Source organism: Leuresthes tenuis, unplaced genomic scaffold (genome assembly GCF_036924035.1).
Source record: "Leuresthes tenuis unplaced genomic scaffold, fLeuTen1.0.hap1 SCAF_20, whole genome shotgun sequence".
NCBI lineage: Eukaryota > Metazoa > Chordata > Actinopteri > Atheriniformes > Atherinopsidae > Leuresthes > Leuresthes tenuis.
Window position 1 is genome coordinate 11,263,339 of NW_027325374.1, and position 18,815 is coordinate 11,282,153.

Sequence of the window (18,815 nt, forward strand, 5' to 3'; positions counted from 1 at the left end):
AACTTTTTGCTTATCCCTCTGAAAGCCTTGAGCTAAAAATATGTTATCAAGTACGAGAGGAGAACATACAGCAGTGTTAAAGCCTCTCTGACTGACATACAGGATTATCTTCAGTCAACAGAGACCAAAACCTGCAGCCTCAGTGTGTTCTAACTCCTAATGATGCAGATGGATTCTGTACAGTAGCTTCATGTTTTAGATCATGAATAAGTAACAATAAGGTAATATTATTACAACTAAGACTGTAAAAGGCGTAAAAGACTGAAACATTTCAAGCAGCCGTTAAAGAGTCACTGAAGAGGAAAAGACAGACAGAGATACCATTTTTAGAACTAAGCAACTGAATAGCAGATGTTTATGAGGATGTCTGTCACTAAAGGAATGCAGTACACACATTGTCCCCTTTCTTGTATGCTGCTTGCAAGCACATAGACACAGCTTGCTTCCTATTGTGCTGAAACGCTATCATGTTTCTTCCTTCTCCTCTCATCGTTGCCCAACACACACAAGCACACGAGGGACACGATAGGAGATGTGAAGCATCTGTTTTGTGGCAGGGCACTATTTCTGCAGATTCACTAATGAGTATAACTGGCTTATGGTGGTCTTGCATTTATGGTGCTCCTTCCGTCTCTGACTCGTTATATCGAACCCCTGTGACTTCTTCTTTCACATTATGCACAATCCTCCAGAACATGAGCCACATCTTATTTGAAGTATATCTTAAGAGAGGCTATGACATTCCTTCCAAGCACCTTTAGTTAGATATGATGAGAGCAGACAAAATGTGTTAAAATTACAGATTCAGATTGCCACATAAAAAGCTGAAGTTATTAGCGTGGTAAATTAACAGAATTGATGCCACAGGAATAGCCTGGTTACCTCATCACAGCCCCAACAACTTCTCTTCTTGGGAGGTCAATCAAATCGACAAAAAGAAAATCAAAGCACTCAGGCAAAAGATGACCACATATACACAAAATAAAATGACCAAAAATATGAAAAATGTTCGTAAAACTACAACATTTTTTAAAGAAAATCATAAAAACATAGCGAACAGCCGCAAAAAAAAAAATTTATCGTGGAGAGTGACCCTGAAGAGGAAGACGGAATTACCTCAGAAAGGTTACAACAACTATTAACGACACAGGTATCTGTTTGCATGTGTTTCTGTCATCAACGGCATATAGGTCTTCGCTATATACCACGAGTAATTATTTAGTCATTCATTCATGAATGCAAGCAGTTTGTACAGAGACTGGTTGTTTTAAAACAGATTTATATTAGAATATAACATTTCTAAATAACTGTCTGTGTACATACACACTTGCATTCAATGAGGATAAAGGAACACCTTTACTGAATTAACATTTCTGGTTTGACTCCAGGTGTGGCCTTCTGGTGTCTGCTAGACATCGTCCCCATAAAGAATGAAAAGGGAGAAATGGTTCTCTTCCTCTTCTCATTCAAGGACATCACTGACATCTATGGAAAGGGACACCACGCCAGCAAGAGGGAAGGTAAGCTACAAGCCCAAGTAACAAGAAAAAGAAAACCCTCGCATTATTTGTTTACTCTAAATGATTTATGAGCGGACTCCCAGCTTTCATTTTCTCTATGCACTCCTTTTTATCACTGTCTCGTCCTCCTGGCAGTTTTATTTGTGCTGGCATTCACTTATTCAACTCAGACAATGTTTTTCCTATGTGAATATCAATTTTGGCCAGTGGTGGGTCTTCAGGTGGAACCAGAACACTTTCTACCACACACACCAATCACTATCTTGGTAAAACAGACAATCCTTTCATTTTCAATGCAATCCAGTCAAAGTTGAGTGCATGTCAGTGGTTTCCTTTCTGCGTCCTGCTTGTGTAACAGTAACTGGGGAAATTTGACAATACTCTCTTCAGGTTTTAAAAATTTCCATTTTCCTCGAAATTGGTTGTGATCCAATCCTCTGATGTAATGGACATGCCCTGATCTGAGTGACTGTGTGACAGTTTCAGAGGACAAAAGGCGAAGGAGAAAGGGCGGTTCTCACTTCAGAGAGGCCAGGAAGCGTGGACGCACCATGCTGTACCAGCTGAGCAGTCACTTCTCCAGAGGAGGCAAAAGAGATGTCAACATGGGTGGAGTGAGTACAGCTTCATCTCTTTTTCTTCTCTGGTTGTGATGGGTTTGAATGCCCTCCCTGACACAGCCTCTAAAGCACTATGAAGCCAGGAGTTACGCACACAAGCTATGCCCTCATTTTGGAATGTAAATGATTAATGTTGAGACTAAAAAAATGCTTTTTAGGAAAGCCTTGACCCAGAAGGGAAGAATGTGGCTTGTCTGTGCAAAAAAGTACAATAATAATGACAAAAAAAGCAAAAAATAAATAAATCACTTGTATTCTCTTTTATGTGTCACGTCATAGGCTTTGAATTAAAAACAAACTTGACACTGAAAAAGACACAAAAATATTGTAAAAAGCATGGTCATTAACCTCAGGTTGTCCCTGCATACATGAAAGTTAAAAATTCTAATAGGCATATAAAAGAAATGCTATCAAGATCCAATGACGCTAAGAATTACTTTAGACCTGAGCTCATTTAAGATGGCCTGAGGGGAAGTGGAAAGCAATTCTATGATCTGATTAATCAATATTTCAAACTCTCTTTGGAAATAATTAATGCTCTGTCCTCTGGGCTGCAGAGGAGATGAACCATCTTGACTATTATAAGCATATTGTTAAAAAGCCACCGTCCTGCTCATGTCATGGGCAACTTTCATATCCATGGAGGCACCAATAATGTTTAATGATGTATACAGGTGTTGAAGTAGTATTAGATATGCTCTATTAGGAAAAGTCTCGCTTATTTCAGCAAGACATTGTCAAACCATATTGGGAATGTATTAGGTTCAATGAGATGCATGGGTGTTCATCAGATGCCTTACAGTTGCAACGTGGGATCTTTGACAAGGCAGCGGTGATAATCTGAACCTTCCCAATAACTAAAGTTAGTATTTTATGTAAAAAAAAGCAAATTTTGTAAAAGCACATGGTAAGTGGTATCTGTATGTTTTAATCAATGTTTTTAACCACAATAGTGCAAAACTTAATTGATGACAAGGGGGAAAAATGGCTTGAGTCCAATCAAAAGCTTCATCAGTGTTTATTCACGATTCTGAGACAATTAACTTGGCACAGTCGCTACACCTGGTGATATTATGACTCTGACATCCTCTTCCTGAAATAATAACAGTCTTGACAGATTCATGTTATTAACTCTGCAAACAACTGATAAGAACAGGCTGTGTGCAAGTTGCACTGTGATTAAATTTTGAAGTGCTAAGGTAGAATTAACACTGAATTTCCCAGATAAAAATGTGCTGTCATGACGACGCTGACAGTGCCCTCTCATTTTATCCGTTCGGCCTGTCATCCCCACAAGCTTTTTCTAACTTTAGCTTCCTGATGTTAGCTACCTCAGTACAGATTCCCTCACAATGTTTTAAAATTATAGTGCTTATCTTAGGGCTACTCAGGATTTGGTAATATTCCATATCATCAAATGTTATGTTTATGAACCGAACTTCATTTTACTTACTCTACATTTATTCTCATTCTTCGGCTACAAAACTGTCACTGTTTGCCTGTCATACAAAAGTTGCTCTTGTCTGCAAACAAGCTGACTCTATAAGGAAGGTTATTGTTTAGTTCTACATTTTATGCTGCATTCACTTGCACTTGGATATAATAAGTCAAAACCTGGTAAGACGGTTAAACTGTCTAAACTCTGACAATCGATCTCCTCAGTTCCCAAACTCTTTCAGAGTGTTGTTCCAAGAGAGAGTAACCCAGTGCTGGCATTCAGTCTAAATTAGGCAGATATTTAAATTTTGATGTCTTTGGACAATTTTCAATTAAACACAGTGTTTAAAATAAATCAAATTGAGTGAAATAACTGGACTCACAGCGTGTCAGCGTTTTTATAAAACAGGGCTGTAAAGCTGCTACAAATAGCTGTTAGATAATGTTATGGAGTTGGTTAATATAGGCTTATCCCATATGGATTTAAAATGCCTGCCTGTCCTTTTAAGATGAGTGTACAAGTGCGTGCATTTGACTTAATCTATCTGTTAAGTGCATTTAGGTCTCAACAGGCTGTTTACTGGGATTAAACAGATGCTCGCTAAGGACTTGTTGCATTTCTGCATAACAAAGGCTGTAATTTGCGTTAAATTAAAGAGTCATGCTTAACTCTTAATAGAATTCATGACAACAAGCCACCATTTTTATCTCAAGATGTAAATGAGAGCATGATTTTTCTCACAAAGCACCCTTCTATAATCAAAATCTGCCCTTCACAAAGCAGTGTTTCATCCACATGGGCTAAAAGTTATACAGACCTTTTATGGTGAAAATTAAATCTTTTTCAAAAAATCTGAAAACCAATCAAGCATTTGTTCTACTGGCTGTTATGACAGTTAGCTGGAAATCAAATGCAAAATAAGGAAAGAAAAAATAAAGAGTAGCTTACATGTTTAATCCACTTATTAAGTACCTGAAACTATAGCACTTGTTCATTTTAGTTTCACTTGTTTCATTTCAGTTGAGTGGCATGATTTTTCAAAGTGACTCCGTCATACAGTTTGAATATGACCCTCTTACCAGTTAACTGAACTTTGAGCTTCCTCTGACATGAACATTTATTTTTGGAAAATTCACTCTTATCATACAGATATTTTCCACAGATCACATTCTAAACTAAAAACTGACTTGTGTGTATTAGAGGCTACTAATAATTCACAAAGCCAATACATAATCTTATTACACAACCAAGTCTCATGAAAAGTGGGATGCTGTGTGAAATGTAAACAAAAACTGCAATCAATAAATCTCATAAGCAAAACTGTATTTGCAACAGAAAACAAATAAGATATTGAGAGAGAGATATCTGATGATTCCATTAAAAATATTTGCTCATGTTGACTTTGGATCAACTCAAAAAAGTTGGGACAGGGCCATCTTCTACTAACAACTGTCTGTTAACATCTGGGAACTCAGGAAACCAGTTGCTGGACCTTTGAGACAGAAATGTTGTCCCATTCTTGTCTGATATAGGATTCTAGCTGTTCATCTAACTGGGTCATCTTTGTCATAATTTGTGCTTCATGATGCATCAAATGTTTTAAGCTGGTGAGAGATCTGTACTGCAGTCAGGCCAGTCCCCAGCCCCCAGACTCTTCTACTACAATGCCATGCTGTTATAATAGAGTCATTATGTGGTTTAGTATTGTCTTGCTGAAATAAGTAAGGCTTTCTCTGAAAAAGACATCATCTTGGGAGCATATGTTACCCTAAAAACCTGTACATATCTTTCAGCATTGGTGGTCCCTTTCCAGATGTGCAAGTTGCCAGTTCCGTGTGAACTAATGAACCTCTATACCATCAGAGACGTAGGCTTTTGAAATGAGCACTGATAGCAAACCAGGTGGTTCTTCTCCTCTTTACTCTTGAGGATACAGCATTCCAAAAAGAATTTGAGTTTTTGATTTGTCTGACAACAGAGCTGTTTTTCACTTGTCACTTCTGTCTGTTTTAAATGAGCTTTGACCCAGAGAAGACTGGGGCATTTCTAGTTCATGATTTCAGGAAGTGTTCCTGAGCCCATGCAGTGCCATGACAGAATCAGGCCTGTTTTTAATGCGGTGTTGTTTGAGCTCTGAAATGTCATGGACGCCTGGTATTGAGTTTGGTCGTTTCCCTTGCGCACAGAGATGTCTCCAGATTCTATACATTTTTTAATGATAATATGAGGTCTTCACAATTTGACATTAGGAACAATTCTTTTGAAACTGCTCCACAATATACATATTGCTGAACCTCTGGCCATCTTTACTTCTGAGAGATTCTGCCCCTTCTAAAGTGCTCTGTTTATACCCAATCATGTTACTGACATTAGTTGCAACAAGGTCCTCCAGCTGTTTTTCATTTCAGTACCACTTACTTTTCCAGCCTTATGTTGCCCTCTTCTCCAACTTTTTTAACATGTGCTGCTGACATCAAATTCAAGATGAGCTAATATTTTTGGTGACAGTTTTACATATTTGTCACATTAATTCAGTGTATTACTGCTTTCATTGCACAAATAAAGAAAAGATCACATTGATGTATGATGTAGTAAATAAGCATATTCATTCTTTATTTTATTCAAAGCAGCCAAACTGCAAAAACTAAAAGTTCTGCTGCTGCTTTTAAACCCAACCTGCAGGATCCCACATTCAAATCATGTGCTACACCTTCCCCCATCTGCCAAGCCCCCTGTTGCCTTGCTTGACAACACCACCTCTTTACAGATGACAGTGTTCACAGCTACTAAACGTACACAGAGCTTGCACTTATCTGTTTTAATGGTGCACACACATGCATTTTCACAAACACATTCACAGATACTTCAGGACAGACTGGTGATGTCTTGCACTCTGAGGAGAATAAGTGAAACATACAGGAAAATATCAATATGCTTATAATGGGATGCATAGTGTTTATCATTCAGATTTTACAGCAGAACTTTCAGCATGAGAGTATTTAAAACCTTTTCATTTTTTCAATCACACAACTTGAAATTCAAAAGAGAAAATGTGGTCACAGCCGTCTCCCTGTAGTCTCTCGTTTGCTCAGTCACCCATGCACCCACTTGTGCAACTTTACTACAACTCCATTATTCCACCTCTCAACCTTTATTGCCAAAAATAACCATTTTATCATGCTGAATATTTTTCCAGTGGGGATTAGACTGCTCTTCTCCAAGCCAGTCAGTATAAAGAGCATTTTCACATAGGAAAAAAAGAATTTCAGAGAAACTAAAACTTAAATTGAAGTCAAAATCCACAAGCCAATGATTATTATGCATTCTGCAGCTAAGCAACCACATTTTTAGTACATACAATACACACGAAAGTGAAACATAAGTCAGTGCTTTTTCCTTATTTGAAGTCTGATGCTTAGCCTGTGGTGATTACAAATGTAAGACTTCTAATGCTGATCATTAGAAATAAATTAAAAATAAATGTCTTTAAAAGTGTCCAATATCGCCTTTTTTAAAAACAAGTTGGCACAATTTCCTGAGGTCTTACTGTATGAGGCAGGCTTTGGTTGAGTGGGGAGTGAGCGACTCCTGACTCGGCTCAGGGATAACGACCGCGGCACGACACTTCAATGCTTCTCATTACCATAGCAACAGCTGAGCAGTGGGCTTTGAATCCGACTCAGACCCTGAACGAAAAGGAGCTCCTGGAGAGGCTCAACTTTCAAGGATTCAACAGGACGTCGGTGAAGGGTTAGTTCATGTATGTTTCAACGATGGCTGAGGACACACCGTCATTTTGGCTGTCAGTGACATGATATCATATGGTGTGTTCATACGCGTTACCTGGCGTCAAAACCTGGCCATCCGGTATGCAAATTAATGTAGTAAACACAAACACAATGAAGCTATGCCTTCAGTCATGCTACAAGTACCCGGGCTCTACATATGGGTATAGATAGTTACTTTATTAATCCCAGAGATAAACAATTTAGCTTTGGAGCTGTAAATTCGCAACAGATGCGTGTAAATAACGGAGCAGTTACGGACCGAGCTGGAGATGAACACAACGTAACTCGTTGCAATGCATTTAAACATTTTGTATATATTGATGACATTAAATAATTGTACTTGGAGACAGGTACTCACTAAAGTGAGAGGACCGGTGTTGTGTTGAAAACCTTGGTCTTATCCACACAGCTGCAGGCTCCGTCCAACGGTGGAGTAACGGTTATAATAGTTCAATAAGTTACAGCAATTGCTCCTTAGCGGTTGGTGTAAGTTGGTGGGAAAAGGTTGCTTTCTGTTAAGTAAACCAAAAACTTCCCAGCCTCACAGCAAAACTTGAAATTGTTAAGGAATCTTAATTGATTTGACACAATTTTTGCTATTTTGTCTTGCAAATAGACACAAAAATGATTACACGACATGTTTTTATCTCATGGACTGTTGCATCACATTTAAGAGGTGACATTTAAAGCCTGCATTTGGGGATTAGAAGGATTGGGTCTTGGAGCCACAAACACACGCAAACTTGTTTTTCTGTTTTTTTTTTTAATTCACCACTAGCATAATGCACTCGATTGCTCCGTGCCCTAACCCTAGCCATCACAGATAAATAACTAATACTAACCCTAAGTCTAAACTGTACCTTGATCAATTCTAACCCTAACGCTAAAACCAAGTTTTGACCCCAACATATTCAAATATTTTGGGCCCACCATTTGATCCCTGCAAAAAAAACATGTTTGATCCCAGAAGTATACTGGGTTCCTTGGTTTTGGTAATACAGTGGCTTTAAAATGACAATCTTTTACATAGTAAAGACTACTTGGTGACTGTTAGGCATAAAAAAAAACCCTGGTTAAGTTTAGGAAAATATCAGTGCTTGAACTGAAATGAATACTGTAAAAACGCAATGTATCTAAATATGAGCTAAACACAAAATTGGGGAACAAAAATCAGATGTCCTACAGAAATATATTACTTTGAAAGTCATGCTGGATGGCATGGAAACTAAACAGATTAATCAAATTAATTGAAAATCAAAACACAGATTTTGTGTTCATCAATGTGAATGCAAGCCTTTATGCCACAGTTGTGTTTAGTCAGGACCTAAGGCTCAGGAAGCAGGCATGTAGAGTGAATAAATGTGAGATGATATTAGCTCGGTGGAACAAAGTCCACATCAGCCAGATAACCAGTGGACATAGAACTGCTCAAAAGTTGGCAGATTCTGTCTCTTCTCCCTCATCTCCATCCTCTGGTGTTGTTTTTTCCCTGTTTGCTGTGTTTACTACATTTTCTCTCACTCTCCATCTGTCTCTCTAACCTCATCTTTTTTTGTCCTCATCCCTTTGGATCCTGCCATATTTCACCACACTGTCTGTCACTCTTCCCCCATTTTCTCTCTCTTAAGTCATTTCTCTCACTTCCCATTCCTCTCTTGGCACATCTGAAATATGGAACCAATCTCCATAATTACTTTCTTTTATTTTTACATGTACAGCCTCTAAGTGCTGGGAACACAGGACTTCCCTTTTCTGTAAGTTTACTCTTATGACTGCGTACAATTTGAAGGGACACGCTGTTTTTTTTAAATTATGACTACTTTTTCTTATACTTGATACATTTATTTCACACATTAAGAACAGTACATTTACTTGCAGTGCAATGTTGTATAGAGTATTTTCATACTATAGCTTACTACTTTTTTCTTAGGTAAAATATATACTCCTTCCAGCTCTGCCATACTATTAATATGATTTTTTTTCTATTTTCCTTCTTCGTTGTCTGAGTCTCACACGGTTAGCTAACAATGTGGTCCTCTGCCTCCACACCAAGCGAGCCGTATATATTCTGACTAGATTTCTATTTGTAGCCCATTGCCTTGACAGACAAGGGAGAAAAGGGAAGAGCATTGTACATTTCCACAGCACTTTTTGTTGCTTATTTCCAGATCTGCCACACACCACATAACCTCCACAAAAACATGTTTGGATTGTTTTTCTTTTTCCTTTTTTACAAAGGTTCCTTACCTAATCACAAGCACTCTGAGAAATTGTTTGTCCTTTCGTAAAGATTTGATGCTGTGAGCCCATGTGTGTATCAGCTAAAGTAATCAATTCAAGGCAGGCTGACAAAGTAGTGCAGAGTTGATTTCATGTTGCTCGATTTCTCAGGGGAAGAAAGTTATTAGCTTGTTTCACATAAAGGGCATATCAGTCTTGTATTGAGGCGAAAAATTATTTGTCTTGCTATGACTATATGCACAAACTAAAGTTTGTAAACTAAAGTTTGTGCATATGGCCTAAGCTTTCACTTTACTCCTCTTTGCTTGAGGTTTTCTACCCATTATTATTGCTTTTTTATATCTTTACAGTCAAACATACTTTCAGACAGGGATTTTTTTTATTTGATTATTTTTTATTCTGCTGTTGTTGGTCAATTTAGTGAAGGAAAAATGAAGATTATGTCTAACTCTCACCAGCACAATCATCCTGCATCAACTGTTACTGGGAAAGTCTGAATGAAATAGGAGCACCTTTTAGAGTATTCAGATACAGTTTTTGGAGACAGACTGAGGATGCTTTGCAATAATCTAATAGTGCTACTGCTTGAGTATGCCAGGTGTATCTCCTTCCCCCTCAAGCATGATGGGAGGTGTAGTAGAAAACAGCAAGCTTTGGGCTACAGCTACTGTTAATGGCATGGGAAGAGCAGCTGTGTGACACAGTAAAAGGCTTTTCTTCTCTAATCTCTGTGATATGCTCAGGTGTCCACAGCGAATGCCAATGGTCATGACCTCCATGGTGCAGGGAAAATTTAAAGGACGCTCTAGCGTTTGCAGACATGGCTTGATCTGTCACTGAAGTGGTCACAGATGTTGGTAGCAGTGACCATTGTTTTCTAAGCTGCTAGTTCCACGGTAACTTCAAATGTCTTTAAGCAGTGAAAACCAGCAGACTGTACAGGGTTTAAAAACCTTTTCAACCAAAGTTTATTATGGCAAGCAGCCCTAATCAGTTTTGAATATTGTCTAGAGGGGAGCAATTTACTTTCAAACAGCGGAGTAGGTTGTCTGTCCACTATTTTCTTTTTCTTTAGATACAAGAAAAGGTTGTAAAGGTTACTGAATAAAATAAGTCCGTTTTCTCCAGGTCATCCAGACAGCCTCAGGTTATGACTTCATTTGCCAGCTTCTTGTTTCTCAGCCTGCCTGTTTGTGAAGTAGGCATGTTGTTCATTACTCGTTTATCTCTCCTGTCCGTCGCCGCCATGTCACTGTCAAAGGTTCCTTCTCCTGTCTCCTGTCTAAACATGGTTTAGGCTATTTTGTTTTAAATGCACAGCCCCATTTTGCAGCTGCCTCATTAAGTGCTAAATGGCATCCCACACGTCATCTACAAGGTTTTCTGCAGTTGGATTTTCTCAATAAAATGCAGGAAAAAAGAGAGTTTTGAAAACAACAGCAACGGGTGGTCAGTGAAGTTGATACTTGTGTTTCCCTTTTATAGAACAACTGCCATTTCACTGTACTGTGCCACCTGAAACACTAATGTTTTTTGGAGGGGTGAAGTTCAGCCATGTATGAAATTATTAAGCTCTATTGTTGGTAATAAGTTTCCCCCTCGCTAACCACAATTCTGTCTCTGTCAATTTATATTGCTCCTGCACAGCCATATAAAAGGCTTACTGCTGTCTATGTGAGGCTGTCAAGAAGAGATTACCAGCAGCATTACCATATCTGTTTCACTTGAGTTGCTGCCATAGTGAATCATCAGCGGTCAGCGCACAAGAGAGGGTGTTGACATTTATATTGTCTGTTTCTGAAATATCTTGGCACTGAACTGTCCATTTGATTATCATTTATTTTCACAGAACTCCACCTCATGACCATCTGGTTATCACATTATTAATGCATCTTGTCTAGTGTGTTTTGTATAGCTATCAGCTTCATCTTAAAATTCATGAGGCTTTTATAACTGGACGTTCACCTCAAGCAGGCCAGCCACTTTGTCCACCACTTCAAAAGAGTTGTTAAAGATGATCTTTGTGGTTCTACACTTCACTTGTTTTTTTTTTGTGGTTGTTTTTTTTTCAGAGCATGGTTGACAAGCCTTCATTACCAGAGTACAAGGTGGCAGCAGTGCAGAAGTCCCGCTTCATTCTGCTCCACTACAGTGTGTCAAAGGCCCTTTGGGACTGGCTCATTCTGTTGGCTACCTTCTATGTGGCTGTCACCGTGCCCTACAATGTCAGCTTCACACCACACGATGACTCCATCACAGCTGCACGCTCCACAATTGTCAGTGACATTGCAGTGGAAATGCTATTCATTTTAGGTGAGTACTGAAAAAAACTGTACTGGAAAATTAGTAGGTATAGCAGATATTCAATGATGGAACATTGAACATTTCTATGTATGAGATTTCATCTTTAAATTCATCCACTTTTTGCCAACTTTTGCTACACAGAAACAAACACAACCCAAGCTTCCTTTTCCCCAGGAGTCAAATCTCATCCCAGGCAACCGTGGTTTTTAAGTCCCTTGAGGGTGTCCAAGGTCTCTCAGATACTTCTCCCAGTGCATAATGTTTGGTAAACCTCAGTAGGAAAGCAGCCAAGTGATGAATTGAGGTGGTTGTACTTGAACATGCTCCTCTGAGAGCAGATGAAGGAGGGTTTGGAGTTTATGTCAAATTGGGGAGAAGTAGACACAGTAGCTTACATTTGTTTGATTAAAAAAGGCCTTTTTATTCAGTTAACCCTTCAAACTTTGATTTAATGATTTATTTTAAACACATTTTTCTTAAATTCACCTTAATATTTGCTCAAGCCCATATTGAGCACTTTAAACAAGGCCAAAACCTTCGGGGAATATATGATGTGAATCAGTTTTTTAACTTGTGTGTTAAAAATAGTGTATTTCTTAATTTCAAAAATCATTCTCATCATCTTACCCCCTTTAACATCTCTTACCTGAAACTGAAAATGGAAACTGAATGTGAGTTTTGAGCCCCCATCTCCTCACATATCAACAGCTGGGATGACAGATGAGGTTTTACTGCATCAGACACACACACGCAAGGGACTGCTTGTTAAGTGCTCGTCACAGTCTGACAGTTAGGTCAGATGATCTGTCGAGCACACCTCCTGATCCATATGGATGCTTTAAAACTATGACATATTCCAGCTGTTTTGTACTTTCCCCTTAGTTGGTACGTGTATTTCCTCCTTATGCATCTTTGTAGTCATTTCTGCTGTTATTTTCAAGGTTGCAGTGATAAGCTCCTGTTTCATACTTTTAGATATGTGGATAGCAACAGGGCCGGATGCAAAAACATGTAAATAGTTTTAATAAAGCTGTGTGTACACATAAAGGCAGAAATGTGCATACTTTTCTTTTTGCCAGAATCATAAATCCATATGTGTATATGGATCTCTTCTAGAAATCAGATAAATGGTAAAATTATACACACACGCATTGAATGGATGTAATAATTTTAACAGTAAGGAAGAAGTGCGGTTTTAATGAACGTGTCACTGTTTCTTTATGGTCTGAGTTCTTTTTAAGCAGAAAAAGTAACTAATGAATGAAAAAGTACCTGAAGCATTACCTCTGTAAATTCAGAGCAGCGGACTAAGCAAAGGTTAAAAAAAAAAACTAAAAAAAACTGCAAGATTATAAATGAAAGGTCTATAAGCTCATCACAGCGCTCAAAGACAGTATTAGGATAATGGGCAAACGCTGTCTTATCTGCAGTGGATGAACACATAGCCTGTGCACTGTACACCCTTAGATGAAGATGACCAGGAGGAAGACACAGATGTAGAGATGAAGGATGGTATGCTGGCTGTTTTCATCAATAGAAACCTAAAGCAGTGCATAAACCAATCTTGTCCCCATACAGTAAATCAAAATTATCTCTAAATACGCTCTTGTTCAAGCCTCATTAGCAAGGTCTTCCACAGCCATTACACTGATCATGATACTCTACTGCAATCATTCCCACCACCAACAATGAAATACAAGTATATTAGATCTTATACTTAATTTGTCGCTTCTGTCTTAATGTTCATTTCATCATATAAGGGTTTGATTGTTGTAAAAGTGCATGCACACATAGTCTTAATAATGCATGAGCCGTGCACAATCTCACAGCACATTACGTTGTTTTAATCAATGCCAGTTTGTGAATAGTTTGTCTTCCCATTTTCATGCATCTGGTACCTGGCGTTTTGGTCTAAACTATATATCACTCAAGTGAACCAGTGCAACTAGAGACAAATCTCAGCTTGTAATCAGTTATTCTTTTTTTTTGCTATGTCGTCATCCAGCCTTATCAATACAATCATAATACTTGTCAATTTGCCCTGAAATGGCTTTCACTCTCTGGAGATAAGTTATTCTCAGTCACCTTGTATTTGCAGACATTATCCTGAACTTTCGCACCACCTTTGTGAGCCAGTCAGGCCAGGTGGTGTATGAAGCTCGTCCCATTTGCATACACTATGCCACCACCTGGTTCTTTGTGGACTTGGTGGCTGCCCTGCCCTTTGACCTGCTGTATGCTTTCAATATCACGGTGGTAAGTGCTTATATATACGTTTTCAGCGTTCTTTTAATTTCCCTCTATAACTGTGAACAAGACCAACAAACTGATTATTTGTTATTATACTCCACTAAAATATCAATTTACCTTGAAATATGATCTTTAAAAAATGTAGTGTCTGATATTCCCCAAGGCTGCTAGTCTTACTCTGTTTGACCTGTACAAATTAAACTGGGAATTTTACTCAAAATCTGTGGATCAAAAAATAAAATGACCACTTGGTTTTTTTTTTTGGTTTGTTTCCGGATTGAAAAAAAAACTGGTTTTCTATGTCAAACTTAAAAAAATATGGATAATCAGCACAATAACACAAGTACAACCAATGCTGAAGAACTGTAACTGAATCCTATCATAAATTGAATCATGAACTAAAAGACAGATGAGAAGAAACCCTTCTAGGTTCATGCCGCTTGCGTCCAATGATTTCTTAATATCTGTTTGTTTGAATCAGCACAAAATGAGAAATTGAAAAACAGTTTGTTATCAATTTTTTAATTAACTAATTTGGAAACAAATATTAATCTAAATACTTTAATTCAGTTTTACCTTAAGATATTTAATATTCAGCTTTGCAAATGCATAGTTGGTGTGCAGAGCAGAGGAACTGACATTTTCTCCATTTGTCTCTCTTACTCTCAAATGCCTCCCATGTTCAGACCTCCTTGGTCCATTTGCTCAAGACGGTACGCCTTCTGCGCCTTCTTCGTCTTCTTCATAAGCTGGACCGCTACTCTCAGTACAGTGCCATGGTGCTGACCTTATTGATGTCAGTGTTTGCCCTGCTGGCGCACTGGATGGCCTGCGTCTGGTACATGATTGGACGTAAGGAGATAGAGACCATAGAGACCTGGGAAATAGGTGAGTCTAGTTATAGTATGAAGACAGGTTTATCAACCGGGGAAGCTTCATTTTAACACTATATAGTCAAAAACATATTTCTAACTCCATTCCTCCTTAATTACAAGTTCGATTCAGATGCCATGTGAGTCAGTTGTTTCTTGCAGAAAGTCCAACAAATACCACAGACTACATCTTACCAATTCAGCAAGTAGACTTTTCTTCTTCTTGTGTCCCCAGTCAGCTATAAATAGTACGGCTCACCTATTGGGTGTCTAACTCTGCTCAGATAGCGAACAGTGTACTTTGCAGCTCTAATGAGAACTGTATGAAACAAGATGAAATGCTGAAACAAGCAGGTAGTGAGCAGCGCACACGTTTTTTGTAAGAAAATGGATTCTAATTAAAACTCATCAAAATCCTGCAAGCTTTTCTATTTTATAAATTATCTGATTAAAAGCAGATCTTATTTTATGAATACAGATGTTGCAAGCATGTTTCTGATTTATTACTACAAAATACTGTTGTCCCTCTTATCATCGCTTTGTAAAGAGTCTCAGATGTTCACAAGCAACCATCAACATGTGTGTAACATGTATGTATTTAAGAATGTATGTATTCTTGTTCTCACATACATTTGTGTGTTTAAAGGGTGGTGAGGTCATACCTCCTAATTAGGACATGGCTTTATTTATCTCAGGAGAGGTAATTGTGGCCTGTCCTGCACCAACAAACCAGCCTCTTAACACTATCTCTTTCTGACACATAAGTACACTCATGCAGAACAAGACATACACTTTAGTTTCTCTTAGGCAGGATATAATGGCATCATACTGTAGCTACATAAGAGCCATCATTTTTGGTCACTCTTCTCCTGTGCTCTCCTATCTGTGCTTTAAAGGATGGCTCCATGAGCTGGGCAAACGTCTGGAGACTCCTTACATTAACAGCACAGTGGGCGGCCCGACAGTGCGCAGCTCCTACATTGCTGCCCTCTACTTTACCCTCAGCAGCCTGACCAGTGTGGGCTTTGGAAATGTCTGTGCCAACACTGATGCTGAGAAGATCTTCTCCATCTGCACCATGCTCATTGGCGGTACGTCTGACACCAGGTTGTCATTCTCCCTCTGGCATCCTGGCATAAAAGCATTTCTTTTTGGCATGCCAGTGCAAGAAATTCAGCATGAATTGTACTGAATTATTTGGCTGGCCTTTAAGAAGACACAGCTTGCCGCCATCCCCGTCCCTCAGAAGCAGATTATTTTAGTTGCATAATTGCCGAGGTGGCAATTATGAGTGCAACAACCCAGCAGATAATTATTATGTGTTTATTTTACTGCTTGTTAGAGTAGTGATGTAAACAAAGCTGTAATTTACTGTTGCACCTTTGTGGATCAATAAGCAAATAAAAAATTACAAGTAAAAATGACTGGTTAGAGGTCAATATGAAGTTATTATTGTACGGGCATTTTGAATCAGATTCTTGTCTTGTTGCAGTTTATCCCATTCGTAGCCTTCACAGTACATTTTCAGAATGCTGGACTTTATCCGTTTATACATTTCAACCTTGATATTACTGTGTGTTATGCTCTTTGTTTTTGTCAAACAGCATTGATGCACGCCGTGGTCTTTGGTAATGTGTCGGCCATCATTCAGCGAATGTACTCACGCCGTTCTCTCTACCACACACGAATGAATGACCTAAAGGACTTCATCCGTGTCCACAGTCTCCCCCAGCAAATTAAACAACGCATGCTGGAGTACTTCCAGACCACATGGTCTGTCAACAATGGCATAGATGCCAACGAGGTGAGAGTTCCTTTCGTTGTTGTTGTCATGTATACCTCAGTACATGGTGCTATCGGCCTCTGAGATATTTCAATATAATGACTTGATGTTATGATAATAGTGAAGAAATCCAGTCCTTGCCCTTTGAACCTATAATCACTTATGATTTTCTGTTGGTTACACAGTCAACTTCATAATGATCAATCAGTGCCACACCTCATTCCAACTGTCATACATCCTCAGCTCCTCCATGACTTCCCAGACGAGCTACGGGCCGACATTGCTATGCATCTGAATAAGGACATCCTGCAGTTACCGGTCTTTAAGGGGGCCAGTCGTGGCTGCCTGCGTTCACTTTCTCTTCATATAAAAACCTCTTTCTGTGTACCTGGGGAGTACCTGATCCGTCAGGGTGATGCACTGCATGCTAGCTACTTTGTCTGCTCTGGTTCACTGGAGGTGCTTAAAGATAACATGGTGCTGGCTATATTAGGTCTGTATTATGGTTGTCATTTTTAGCAACATGATTAAGGTATTTATGTAGAGTCAGAAAGTGATTATTGATATTTGTGATTTTAGGAAAAGGGGACTTAATTGGATCTGACTTGCCTGGAACTGACCAGGTGATCAAGACCAATGCTGATGTGAAAGCGCTCACCTACTGTGATCTCCAGTACATCAGTGTCCGTGGCCTGAGGGAGGTACTGGAGCTGTACCCAGAGTATGGCAGCGTGTTTGCCTCTGACATCCATAACAACCTCACTTATAACCTGCGTGAAGGCAGCCAGGATGAGGTACTGAATACACATTCACACAACATGTTGAAATATGGTATCAATATATCTCGTTCCTTTCCTTATTTACATTTCAACTCACTCAAATTCTTACACGATTATAAGCGTGATTCAGTATTCTTAACCTAAGCCTCCACCTACCAACCATCACCCAAAGTATCACCTGCACAAGAGAGTAGTGATGATGATAAATTAGTTCCTTTCACCTGCTATATTAGATTATATTCTTCAGGCTGATGTTAGTGCAGAAATTAAAATATTTTCAGATAAAAATTGTGTCACATTGCAAACATCATATGGCTTCACGAAAGAAGAGGAGGAGTTTAATGGGTATTCTGTTTCAGTTGATATATGCTAACAATATAAGAAACAACAATAAAAACACATAGGGGACATATTTCCAAGTCACACTAGTGCACCTACTTTGAAGGTTTAGTCATACTGTCTCAAAAAAAACTTTATATCATGGCAGACTAAATGCTCAGATTTGTTCTTGATTATGCTTTGTAGCAAAACTCTTTATTGACTGTTTCCTCTACATTTGTATGACAGTGAAATCAGGCTCAGGACATACACGTTTCTGCCCCCTGAGGTACCTTTGTCATTCTTCTTGACATTTGTGCCCCCTGAGGTGCCTTCATCGCTTTCCTTGACACTTGTTCTACCACAGTCACCAAAGGCTAATTACCATGAGTGGGTACCCTGTCAGGCAGCCGTATCACTTCTTCAAAGCACGGCAGGATGGCATTACAACCAGTCAGCAATCTGTTCTCAGTGCTGGGTGTTATCTTTAGCAGCTTTTTAAGAAAGCATTACATAAGAGATGCTACCTTGCAAGAGCAAATAATCACCTAATGCAAAGCAGAATCCATTTCAATTATAGAACCTAAAAACTTACACTGCCACACAACAAAGTGTCTTATGTAATCACCAACACTAAAGATATTGTTGGTGAGTTTTGGAACATTTTAACATGGTTCCCTGTTATGATAATAGGTGCAGAATGTGGTGTGGCCATATTCTATGACAAACATTCTGTGGTTTCTTTCTGTTTCACAATGATTGTGTTATGATCTCACTCTCCTACTTCAGACATCAGTTCCTGACACCAGGAATTTTTGTCAGTTGTGTTGCTGGGCAAAATTTGGTATTCGCAAGACCAGAAGTTTTACAACCCAGGTATTTTTTTCATGATGGGAGAGAGA

General features: G+C 38.8%; 1 protein-coding gene across 1 annotated transcript in view; it reads left to right on the plus strand.

The window, feature by feature from the left end:
• The window catches only part of kcnh4b (potassium voltage-gated channel, subfamily H (eag-related), member 4b), a 44,910-nt gene that overhangs the window by 11,394 nt on the left and 14,701 nt on the right, over positions 1-18,815 (plus strand). The window contains exons 3-11 of the mRNA XM_072373865.1: positions 1,389-1,520; positions 2,001-2,134; positions 11,680-11,920; positions 14,010-14,167; positions 14,848-15,049; positions 15,930-16,124; positions 16,638-16,837; positions 17,060-17,309; positions 17,396-17,610. Coding sequence (XP_072229966.1) covers positions 1,389-1,520; positions 2,001-2,134; positions 11,680-11,920; positions 14,010-14,167; positions 14,848-15,049; positions 15,930-16,124; positions 16,638-16,837; positions 17,060-17,309; positions 17,396-17,610 — 1,727 coding nt within the window. The remainder of the gene's footprint in view (positions 1-1,388; positions 1,521-2,000; positions 2,135-11,679; positions 11,921-14,009; positions 14,168-14,847; positions 15,050-15,929; positions 16,125-16,637; positions 16,838-17,059; positions 17,310-17,395; positions 17,611-18,815) is intronic.